Source organism: Tetrao urogallus (assembly GCF_951394365.1).
Source record: "Tetrao urogallus genome assembly, chromosome: 1".
Classification (NCBI taxonomy): domain Eukaryota; kingdom Metazoa; phylum Chordata; class Aves; order Galliformes; family Phasianidae; genus Tetrao; species Tetrao urogallus.
The window spans coordinates 64,167,082-64,179,706 of record NC_136813.1 but is presented as its reverse complement, the minus strand read 5'-3'; the positions used below and the strand labels follow the sequence as shown (position 1 = coordinate 64,179,706).

General features: G+C 37.0%; 1 protein-coding gene across 2 annotated transcripts in view; it reads left to right on the top strand.

Annotated features, from left to right (window-relative positions):
• Positions 1–12,625, top strand: part of GABRB3 (gamma-aminobutyric acid type A receptor subunit beta3) — a gene marked incomplete at both ends in the record, with an annotated part of 184,915 nt that overhangs the window by 149,426 nt on the left and 22,864 nt on the right. For both annotated transcript variants that reach the window (XM_079534455.1, XM_079534456.1), the window contains one exon: positions 7,062–7,282. In XM_079534455.1, coding sequence (XP_079390581.1) covers positions 7,062–7,282 — 221 coding nt within the window. The remainder of the gene's footprint in view (positions 1–7,061; positions 7,283–12,625) is intronic.

Sequence of the window (12,625 nt, the reverse complement as noted above, 5' to 3'; positions counted from 1 at the left end):
ATGCAATTGTGTACGTACAACTATGGAGGTAGTTGGTAAACTGCTGTCCTGGGACACCTTACTGACACTAACGGGATTAGATGTAAACAGAAAGCAGTGAAGAAATATGACAAGTAGTGTCAATGTGTAGAGCTTTCTTTATTTCACTTTTCCTTCAGATTTTTACTGATATTTCAGGTAATGTCAAAGAGGGCTATAATGCGACGTATTTCTGGAAAGAATAACATAGAAGCGTGACATTCTCTGAAATGAGTATCGAACAGATCCCAAATTTCTAATCTCTGCTCCTATCTCATAGCTGGCAAGAAATCCCATAGCTTTAAGATTTTAGGGCGCTAGCTCAGTTCTGTAACTCAGTGGTGGCACATCCCGTGACTGTGTAGGAGGAACACTCCATTACCTGTCAGTTCCCATCTTTGTAAGGTCAGCTGCTTCAATCGTGGGAACCAGCTGACAGCTGATAGAGGTTGATTTTTTTCCTCCCTGTAGGTTGTTAGCAGGATTTCAATTAGCGCAATTAAATGTACCTGTTTTCTTGAGGTCCTGTCAGCTCTAAAATAAATAAATTGCTTCTGCATGAAACAGGTTCAGTATTCCACTAAGCCTAGTTTTTTTTTTTTTTTCTTTCTGATGAGTGATTGGGTTTTTTTAGAGTATATATGTTATTAATTAATCTCATTTTTTGTTATCTTTTGAGTGTATAACATAAACATTTAAATTTTTTTTTTTTTTTTTGAGAACTCCATCAGGTGGTGATTTTTATGTTTCATCTGTCCATTATCAAGTGGGTTTTGACTGCACTTTTCCACACAATCTTGGGCAGCTCTGGAAGGGTATAGTATGCTTCTTTTAGCTAGCTTTCTGCCAGCGTATTGGAAGGCATTATATCCCCAGTGTGTAAATTTTTTGTGTACATTAGCTTTCCTTTGATCAGCCCTTTGGGAATAGAAGCTCCTGGTTACTTAAAAGTCTCTGGTGTCAAGACCTACAGTACTCTGAATCAGAGAAAGAATATTCTAAGTACTCTTCCCCCTACCTGTGAAGAATTAGATAGCTTTCTTGTCATCTTGTCCTGACTTATGTCCTTGGTCTGAAATATTTGCATTATTTCTGTCTCCGTATTTGCCTGCCAAAGTTCTAGCCAAGTCCTTGCTCACATAGCAGCTAGTGTGCTCTGATGTCTGGATAAAAAGAGCATCCCAAGACTAGGATGGCATCCCCAAAAACTTACTGTGTTCAGAGGCACACATAAAGGAAGAAGCCAATGTCCAGCTTTTGAAGGGTAAGCTCCCATGGCTGCAGCAGGAACACGCTATGAGGCAGCCATAGGTGAACATTGCCTGATTACTCCCTTTCTTCCTGCCCAGAAGCTTCTCCTCTCTGATAGTGACCACCACTTCACACCAGAAAGCAGGGGAGAATGCTGCTGGGGCTGGTTGCTATGTCAACCATGTGTGCAGAAAGCCCAGTGCTGGTTGGTATGGCAACCTTCTCAGAGCGCCAAGAGATGCTCGGTGGGGGAACCGGTTCTTTGGAGATGGGAACTCTTGTGCCAAAGGCTGGGAAAGGACAAGAATGATGCGGATTGTCATTTATTTCTTTGGAAAACTACATTTTGAAGCATCAAATAGGCTCTTCAAGGCTAAATATTTCCTATACCTATCTATAACTCCCTGTGCTTCAGTAGAAGTGGGAGAAAATAATGGTCACTTCGTATAAAGGATATGAAGATAACATGGATATACAGAGGATCAAAGTGAAATTAGTGTAACAGATTCCTTAACACTGTACTTTCTTAACAGAAGAATATTTTATCCACATTGTAGAGAAAATGTGCCATGGTTGTAACCTGTCGTTATTGTAGAGTTTCCAAGTGGTGTTGGACAGAATTCTGAATCAGGATCTCATAGGTGAGATGAATCTTAAACATAACAGGGAGACTACAAAATGTTGGCAACAGAGGGTATGTGTGCATGTGTCTGTGTGCATGTGTCCATCTCCTTCACTCGAGTTTTCATAAACTACTAACACCAGTCTCGTACAAGGTTCTGACCAGAAAGTTCTTTTGTAAAAGGCTTTGCAAAGCAATAGGCATTCAGTGACAACTGACAAAGTTATATACAGTATTTTTGTATTAGGAAAATCACAGAATCACAGAATGATTGGAGTTGGAAGGGACCTCAAGGATCATGAATCTCCAACCCCCCTGCCACATGCAGGGCCACCAACCTCCACATTTAATACTAGACCAGGCTGCCCTAGGCCCCATCCAATCTGGCCTTGAACACCTCCAGGGACGGGGCATCCACAACCTCTCTGGGCAGCCTGTTCCAGCACCTTACCACTCTCTCTGTAAAGAACTTAATCAAATTGTCAATGGATAAAATATAATGGATAGTGTTTTTCTATAGCGTGAATATTTTTGAACCTTTCAGAACATTTTGAATTCTCAGAAAAAACATTTAAGTGATGAGCTCAGACACTTGAATAGTATTGCTGGTAAGTTCTGACTTCTTAAGGCTAGCAATTCTGAATGTCTTTATTATTCATGTTTAACTGTAACTGAATTAATGTGTGCATGAACTATTTCTCAGGTTTTTTCTGTGTGTAGTGGAGGAAGAGATTTACAGCTGTGTTGTCGTGCATAGGATTCATGAGTTTGGCTTTGCAATTCACTTCGGACTTATTGGAAAGAAAGTAACTCAATCATCAGTGCTTCTAAAATAGCTCCTTATATTGCAGTGGCCATATCTAATTTTTGGAACATAAAGGAAGGTAATTTTTACTTACATGGAAACTAAGGCATGGATTTTCTTACATCTTTTTATCCACTGAATGAGTATTTAATTTAGCTCAGCCAAAAAATAATCGTCTATTAGCTGATGTTAATAATTACAGTGTCTATTGGTCAAGAGAACCATGTGAATTTATATCCAAATGCAAATCTAAGACAGGAATTTGCATTATCAAGTGTATGTAGGACTGTATTCTCAAGAAATTGAATACTCTTTGGATAACTCCTTTTTATGTTTCTAGTAATTTTCAATACATTTATTCTGAATGAATAATTTATTTTGATTAACTGACATATTTATAGTATTCCATCATAATTATTAATTATAGTGTTCTATTGAGCAGTCATTTTGAAAAAACATTTTTACAGCTAATGGATAACTTTTACATTCTCAATGCATAGCAAACTGTAAACAGTGATCATCAATTTTAGATCCCTATTTCTGTTAAAATGCTTTTAATTTTATTTTGATGAACAAACTACGCTTAAATTTTTTTCTTTCCTTTTTTATTGAGTGGAGGACAGAGAAGCTAAAGGTAGGCAACACTGTGATGGTACACAAACAGGTTTGTTTTTAATATTGCATTGTATTAGTATTAGTGGTTAATTAGTGGCGAGTGCAATAAGGTGCTGTTCTGGAGTACAGTACAATGTTTCTGCCTGTCTGAAGTGAGTCAAGTCATAGTCGTACTTCATATAAGTTATGTTCAATCTGACAAATATAATGGAGGAAAGACTTAAACATTTTTTGAACGTAGTTAACTTTTATAACATTTGTATGTAATTCTTGCTTATTTGGAAATAATAGATAATGCTTATGAAAAATAGCTATATTATGATCTATTTAAATTGTGCTGGATGCCTCTTTACCATTCTGTCTGAATTTTTTTCCAAGTATTATCTGCTATTTGAGTTTTTTCTTTCGTTTTTCCCAAGGGAAACTGTGTTGAAAAAACAACAATGTATCTGTATTTCCTTACATTACTGACATAACTGCAGTAGATGGTCCATGGTCTTTAATATGTAAAATAAGTCTCTTGTTTCCTGTGCAGTCAAGCTTTACCCATTTTGAAGACATTTCATAGAGTCACAGAATAGTTTGAGCTGGATGAGACTTTAAAGTCCACCCAGCCCCAACCCCTGCTATAGGCAGGGCTGCCCCCCATCAGCTTAGGTTGCCCAGTGCCCCATCAAGCCTGGTCTCGAGCACCTTCGGCTTCTCTGGGCAGCTGTGCCAGGGTCTCACTGCCCTATTGGTAAAGAATTTCCTGCTAATATGTAAACTAAAATCTTTCATGTGCTTCAGAAGCACTGTGTTCATTCTTCTGACAGGGCTTTCGAATGTTATTTTTTTGTTGTTGTTTGTTATTATCATTCTTGACCTGACTTGTCTATTAGTATGAAGAACTGGAGAGAGGGAAAGGTGGACCTTGAACGTGTTATGGTATCGTAGGGAAAAAAATATGATCTATGAAGGTCTTTGCAGTTGAGGAAATTGACTGCTGCTCTGTGCAGTAGTTAGAATTTCGTAAAGCTGGAAGGTCTGTATCATCTTTGACAGAAGCTGTGGTGGGATTAATCTCTTCTGACTTTAGACATCTACCTTCTTGACCACTATATCAGGGGTAGTCATCATAAGCATCCCTGAAGGAAGGTGATCCTAAATAAACTTTTTGGGCTACTTACCTAGGAGTAAAAATCCATTTTCTCATTTTACCTGAAAAATGTTACCTGCATTTTTTTTCCAGTCCATGTTCAAACCATTTCATCATTTTCATCTGGAGTGCAGAAAAAGGAGACAATTTCTTTTGTGGGTACAGAACCTCATAAATTGGCTAGTCAAAGAATGACATCCTTGTAGGTTTTAATACGCTTAGATTCCAGTAGTACCTTTGGTAGAACTGCCCTGAGGAACTTTATAGTTGTTTGTGCAACCAGAAAGTTTCAACGCTGTTCTAATATGTTTGCTGCCGCTGCTTTTGTAGCTATAAGCTATCAGAACAAGAGTAATGGTGAACAAGCATGGCTCTTATTCAATTCGTAAACTCCTTTCTCTGTTTTTCCCTGACACAGTAAACTTCGGTTAAATAAATAAAATGAGGGAATGTCATTGCTTATATTATTGCACATATTTTACTTAGTTAATTGATCCATTCATTAGCTGTTAGCATGTATTGTTTTTTTCAAAGGGAAAAGGAGCTTAGCCTAAAACTCTCCTGTGTACAGATGTACTGCTTCTGTCACATTTTAGTGCCATCTAGGTTCACTCCTTTCAATAACATATGGGGACAGCTTATTTCTTTATTTCTGTCTTGCATTTTGCACATTTATACATAGTGAGCTTTATGTCTACAGCTTTCTTGATATCAGACTGCAAACGTTACAAAACTCAAACACACAGCAAATTCAGAATGTTAATAGAAACAAGCTTTAATTAAGCCCAAATGAAACTGGTGGAGGATGCTCATTCCAGTACATCAGCATCAACAAGCTGGTTGCATGGAACTGAGCTCCTCCTAATGGAGCAGGGTAGGCACAACGAGTGCTGCTTGGTTGATGGGCACTGACAGTGAGTCCCATTGCAGAGAGCCTCCAACAAGAACTGCCACACATACTCCTGGGCAGTCATCTCAGATCTGGGTTTTAAAGGATGAGCTCCCATTCATGCAGTTGCATGTGGGCTGCTTTCTCCCATTGCTGGTCCTTTCTTTTCAAAGGTTTGTTAAAATAGGAACAGCTTGCCCTTGATAACTATAATGATTTATTTGCTAAGCAATTAAAATTGATTTCTTAAAGCTATAGCAGCTACCTCATTAGAGAGAATGAATCACTGAATAAGCAGTGCAGAGTCTCTGAGAGCGAAAGGTGTGCTGGAGTTTCATTTGCTTTCAAGAAGAAGCTTTAGGGGCTGAGGGAAACAGAGTCGGATCACTGCCTAAAGTTGGGTTGTCTCCACATGAGACCCATTACAGGAATGGTCTGTTCCCAACAGTTGTACTTAAAAACCCCAAGCAGCCTTTTCCCAGACAAGCAGCAAGCCTGAGGGCTTTTGTATCAGCAGCTTGTAGAACCAGATGCAAATGCAGGTATCCTGTGGTTTGCACACCTGCTGCTAAATATTTAAATGTGTTTGGAGATGGCATAAATTTCTCAGTGTTTTGGGAAGAGTTTTTTCATTTAAAGCACTTCTCTAATTTGAAAATCAGAGTTTTAATGACCTGTACTTACTGTCCCGTTTCTATCATGGTTAAATACAGCAATATTATTAGACTTAAGAGCAGTGTTTTCTTTGATTTCAAACATTAATTTCCATATGCAGTGTATTATGTTTAGTTGTGTATTTCTTTTATTTCTTGCTTAAACAAGGCTATGTAAAAATGAAAATGTTCTTCCACACCTTGAAAACCATGTGGGAAAGAAAACAAAGCTTTTTCGTTTCAAACAGGAATTCTGGCTGTTTCATGTGATTTTCATCTTTGCTGACATTGAACTTGGAAGCACTCCCATGCACCTTTATAGGTTTTGATAGTAGCACGAGTGAGGCACATTGTCTAAAGCGTTATCATGACATGAACTAAGCAAGTTAGCATATTCTGAAAAAAAAAACCTGATATTTTCAGGCTGAATCTTTTAGGTTTCTATATCCATGTTTTGGATATTAAGTTGGCTTAGCGATCACAGCTTACAGCTGACCCCATAGACCTCTACTGGCAAAGTTAGGAAAACCAAACACTGACATTAGTATGTATTAGATGTCGGCTGTTGGTGAGCAAAGCTCTATGTGCCTGCCAGATGCAGTCTCTCACAAAAGCACATACATAAGCAACAACTTGGCAACCAGTTTTTAGAATATGATTTTGAATGTTGTTTTCAAATACTTCTAGGGTTTTTCAGTTCATCTATCAGTTTTGAAAATAGGGAAAACTATAGTATTTTTATGTTACATTGCTTATCATTTCACAGAATCATCATTTTTAGGTAATTTTTGGGACTGCATGAAAGAAAAGGAGGAAAAAGACAAAAGATAACAGTAAGAGCTCCATTTCTTAAGGTTTTGAAAATCTTTCTTAGACCACAATGATACTTGAATTATTAGAATCATTTAATAGCTGATAGGAATATTTAACATTTTGATTAAGCTTTTTTATATATACGTATATAAAAAATAAAGCATCAGTGAAGTAAACAAGTGACAGAAAAATACTTTTTCTTCTAGTTGTGCCATGAATTATTGACTATTTATTGTACTTCTGTTTCTTCTTACCAGGATTACACTTTGACTATGTATTTTCAACAGTACTGGAGAGATAAGAGACTGGCATATGCTGGCATACCTCTCAACCTGACGCTTGATAATCGAGTGGCAGATCAACTCTGGGTGCCTGACACCTACTTCTTAAATGACAAGAAATCATTTGTGCACGGTGTTACTGTGAAGAACCGAATGATTCGCCTTCATCCAGATGGAACGGTGCTTTATGGCCTCAGGTCTGTACTTTCGTGATGAAGATTTCACAGCCATTGTTATGTATTGTTGATATTTGTTTCCTGGTACAAGGTTATTACAGTGTGCAGCATATTATGTAACCTTCCCTGCAACTCTGAAAGATGCCCATAGAAAATAAATGACACAGTCAATGTTTCTTAATTTTGCCAGAAGCATTCTCAGTCAGGTTTTATCTGTTTATGTAGAGCTGCCATATCTGGAAAGCCCAGTGGCTGCATGAAGCAGAAAGGCAAATATTAATTGTAAACCTGAACATTTTGCTCAAAATAGAGGCAGTAGGTTTGAATGTGTGTGCATATGTTCTCTATAGAGAAAAAGAAAGCTACAAACAGTTCTGGTTAAATGGATTCAGTACTGTTAAGACCATGCCTCTATGTACCTTCAGCAATTTTTTCAAACAGGGATCAGCACTACAGCGTTTTATATTTCAAACAAGAGCAACAAAGCATCCTTACATGATCCTGTGTTTTAGGATTGGTCTGTGTTTTCTTTGTTTTCTATCATAACTTTTATGAATAAGAGTGCCAGAAAACTCCTGCCTTAATAAATGTACATAATTAAACAAGCCAAAAAACTTGATGGAACACTCAGCAGTATAAAAAAATTCCTTTCTTTGGACAGGTAAATTCTGTATGCTCTGGTGATTTGCACAATATCGGCAAAACAAGTCTTTGGTAATGTAAACTTTGTTTCCATCATAGGAAGTTTTCTTACATTTTTAATTGTGGGACAAAGTATAAAAATGAATGAGATTTGAAATGTGCTGCACATGGATTAGATTTACAGTATCAGAATATTACCTGTTTTGTTTTTTTGTTTTGTTTTGTTTTTTAATGAGTGGGTGAACTCTTTGTCTGACTTGGGTCTTGGTCAATCACCTTTAACTCCTTTTATATTATAGCCCACACATCTGTAGACAAAATTAAAACAAGACAAAATAAAAATAGTCTCAACCTAGTAAGGAGTTTCAAATAAGCTTAGTATTTTCAGAAAATGTATTTAAAATTAACTTAAGCAAAATGAGCTTTTCATTTTGTGTACTTTATATGCAATATTGAGCACTGCAAGCATAGGATTCTTTCACAGGTAGTTAAATATAAAAAAAGATGCAAGATACTATTGTTTTTATTACTGCATCTCAAGAATCATTCCCAAAAGCAAAGTAATGAAAAATAATGGAGTTTAGAATCCTTGTGGTCATAATAATGTATAAAAGTATATCTGGCACGTTCTAAAAATATTTGGAGTCATCCAGATAAGGATTTTCTGTTAAACTATATTTGAATAGGATAGTGTCCAGTTCTGCAAAATGGGAATATCCAAACACTTGACTTCATTGTACTCGCTTGACAGGGATTTCAACAGTGTCTCATGTGTGGCAACATTCTTTACAAGCTCTCAAACAACATGCAGCATTTGTGGTCAGATTTTGCTAAATGTGAAGCAGTTGATTTACTTAATGAAGAATTACTGTCTGAAATTAAATCTTGGCAAAATAAAGAATACTTTGATCAGATGGAAGAAAATATCTAACACTTAGCTCTCCTAATCCAAAGAGCTCAGTTTTATGTTGCTTTATCACTGGCTTTTCTTCTTGCATTGTGTCTTGAGAGCATCCTGGTGGCCTTGGTCTCAAGGTGCAGGAGATTGTGTGGAGACAGTGATTCATCCTGTGGGCTGAGACCAGAACCTGGAGTTTTATGTGCCACAAAATACAGGGTCAGTGAAAACAACAGAAGAAATTTTGGAGGGTTGCAACCAATTATAGAATATCCACAGAGCAAAGCAGTTCCTCAAAAGAAATGTAGCAGAAGTGATCCTTAGGCCACAAGGGCTCTGTGTTCCCTTCTGAATAATGCGGAATTTATCATACTTTTGAAATGCTTGAACTTAAGTTATCCAAGTTTTATGTCTACTTCAGAAAAAAACAGTTTGCTATTGCAGCAAAAGTCTATGAAGATGAGGGAATGGGACTGTAGCCTTTTGGAGTATAAGTTGTTTATGGGGAATTTCTTTGAGCATCATACTATTTTTTTCCCACCTTATTCAGAACAGTAGACAAATTTAGGACTGTACAATGGCTTTTTCCGTAATAGATCAAAACAGAAACAAAGGCATTATAGTCTGACAATTAAAAGCAGTCTTTTCCACTGCTTGTACACTTGTCATATGTAGACTAATTGTTCTCAAGCAGTACAGTGTTAATAAATAAATGGAGTGGAGGAATGTATTTATTTTATATGGAAGGCATCACGTGGTTATCAGCCATACATAAAACATGATAGATGTTCACAAGATGGAAAAGTTAGTTGTGATGGTCAGATGTTGCAGCTGGACTTTCTTTTTTTTTTTTTTTTTTTTTTTTTTTTTTGATGAATATATTTCTGAATTAAGATAAAGAGAGGATCAAATTATCTGTCAGGACCATGACCCAGTCAAATAAAATGTATTTGTATCACTTAGACTGATTTATATTGTAAACTTTTGGGGTATAGAGAGCATTTTTCTGTTAGTTGTTTATGCAGCACCTCCTAGAACATCAACGATGGTGTCCCTGTACAATCTACCAATATGTGAAAGATGATCAGTCCAGGGCCACTAAGATGATCAGAGGGCTGGAGTACCTCTGCGATGAAGAAAGGTTGAGGGAACTGGGCTTGTTTAGCTTAGAGAACAGAAGACTGGGGAGACCTCATTGTGGCCTTCCCATACCTGAAAGGAGTGTATAAACAGGAGGGGGAACAGCTGTTTATGAGGGTGGATAGTGATAGGACAAGGGGGAATGGTTTTAAACTGAGACAGGGGAGGTTTAGGTTGGATATTAGGAGGAAATTTTTCACTCAGAGGGTGGAACTGGTTGCCCAAGGAGACTGTGGATGCCCCATCCCTAGAGACATTCAAGGCCAGGCTGGATGTGGCTCTGGGCAGCCTGGCATAGTGGTTGCGACCCTGCACATAGCAGGGGAGTTAAACTAGATGATCATTGTGGTTCTTTTCAATCCAATTCTATGATTCTGTGATGATTCTATAATAAAGTAACAGGGAAGATAAGAGAAGCTATATCTAGAGGACAGATAATTAGAATGGAGAATTTTAACAATTAAAAATATATTGTATTTCTTTCTTCCAAACAAAATATATGTGCATCTGTGTTCAGCTTTATCTTTATCTGGCTTGTAATTGTTTCCCTGTCACTGCTGTAATGATGACTTCTTGAAATCTTGTCCTGCTGTGTAAGGAAGCATCCCATCCCATAAATAATAAACCTTTTCTTTTTGGTAGCATGCACAAGTTAGAGAAATTAGCATTTGCTTTTGTTGAGCATTCGTGCAAGTTAAATTTGATTGCTTGAAAGTTCATTCAGCGGGGACCTCTAAGCACTCAAGTTACTTTGAGTAAATCTGCTAAACCTATTCCTTTCTACATCTAACTGTATCTTTTTTGTTTGTATGTTTCTTACTGGTTATTTATGAAATTAAAATCTTACATACTGCATACATAGTATAAAAAGATGCTTGAGCAAGAATGTACAGATTCTTGTATAGAACCAGGGCATCTCCCAACAGACAGCTGGAGGTGGGTTGACCTGAAGTCATCCTGTAATCAATACCTGATACCTGAAAGCTTATGGGACTTAATATAAGGGCAGTCTGAGAGCACATAGAATGGACAGCAGTGGCAGAGGCATAATCCTGCCCTAGGCTGAGAGGGACAATGATCCAATGTGTGCCTTTCCACTGTCTGCTGGTAGAACACAAATGAAAATATATCCTTGAGCTTTTTTTTTGTTGATTGACCTACCTGTTGCCTTTCTGCCCATACAACTGTCTCTCCCCATACAAAGAAATTAGAATGCTTTCTTACAAAATCATTTTCCACAGTCATGGAGTTGTGACTTCTACTATACTGTGAGATGGTTGGAGGGGATATTGCAACTCCCTTCCCTTGGATATTATGTGAAGTTATCTACCTGAAATAAGCTATTTGCTCAGGAAAAGCATTTTTTTCTTCTGTTTCTCAGTGAACTGGATGAGACATTTATAGTAATAGCAGATGTGGAGCATTTTATTGCATGAGAGTTGAATAAAAACGTCTAACTACTTCTCTCATCTGTAAATGCTGCCCATGAATTTTAAACCAGTTTACCAAACTAGATGGCTGTCATTTCAAAAGCCTGAGGGATGAAACAGATCGTTCTGAACAGGAAAAAGCACATGGACAAAACTTAAAATTGAGAGTCCCATCTTTTCGAGGAGCATTTAATGCATTTTCCCTTCTGTGCTATTAGCATAAATTATCACCAGAATATTATTTGTTCAGGAATTAACTCTGTACAAGGTCCATGCCGTGTTTAAATTAGAAAAGGATCAGTAAAGAATGGACCTAATGAGACCCAGAAAATAATGTGAAATTCATATAAAGGCACTAAAAAGAGATTGATAAGAGATAATCCATAATGATGAGATCCATCCATTACGATGACAACTATGACTCAGCAGTATTCTGAAATACACTGGAGGTTAATCACAAGTTAGTGCACACAGTTGTATCTTTCTAAAAGTTGAATTAAAAAAAAAAATTTACTAATTATGTCAGTCCATTAATTCAAAAAGAAAGGCCAAATGCTTTCTGAATCTCTTAATAAGTTGTCTCGGTCATGCATGTGTGTGTTGTTGACACTCTTGGTATAGAAGAGTTGGATTAAAAATGCAGATTTATCAGTAGTTAAATGGTTTAAAAATTCATCATTAGTGTGCTATATTGCCAGCACTGGAAATTGAAAAGCAAAAATGTATTCTGAGTTGGGGGAAAACTGAAAATTCAGTATAACATTTCATTGCAAAATCTCTTTTAATTTACTTTTGAAAACTGGAGAAAAAAACTGAACTTTAAACCAAAGCGTTTTGCTGGACTTGCAATGTTTCTTCAACATTTCAGGCTTTTTTTCTCCAGCTGCCACAGAAACAATAAATGGGTTATTCACACAGCTCTTACAATTTTGACATTTGTAGCAGACTTTTATCGCCTTGTGTTTTCTGCTATAAAGTCATATTGTTTAATCTCAGCAAAGGTTTTTGAAATATTTGCATATGCAGATAGGTTCATTGAGCCCCAAAGGGACTGGTCACATGAGTGTAAGTCTTGGTGAGTATTTCCGTTGAGGTCAGTGTATCTGCTGTTGTTGTAAGCTGCTGCTCATTGTAAAAGTATGGACCAGATTTTTAATTATGTAAAGCTATTCTTCAAAGAGAGTCCTCACTGTGAGAGGAAAAAAAAAAAAAAAAAAAAGAGCAATTAAAAGAAAAAAAAAAAGGATTACAAGC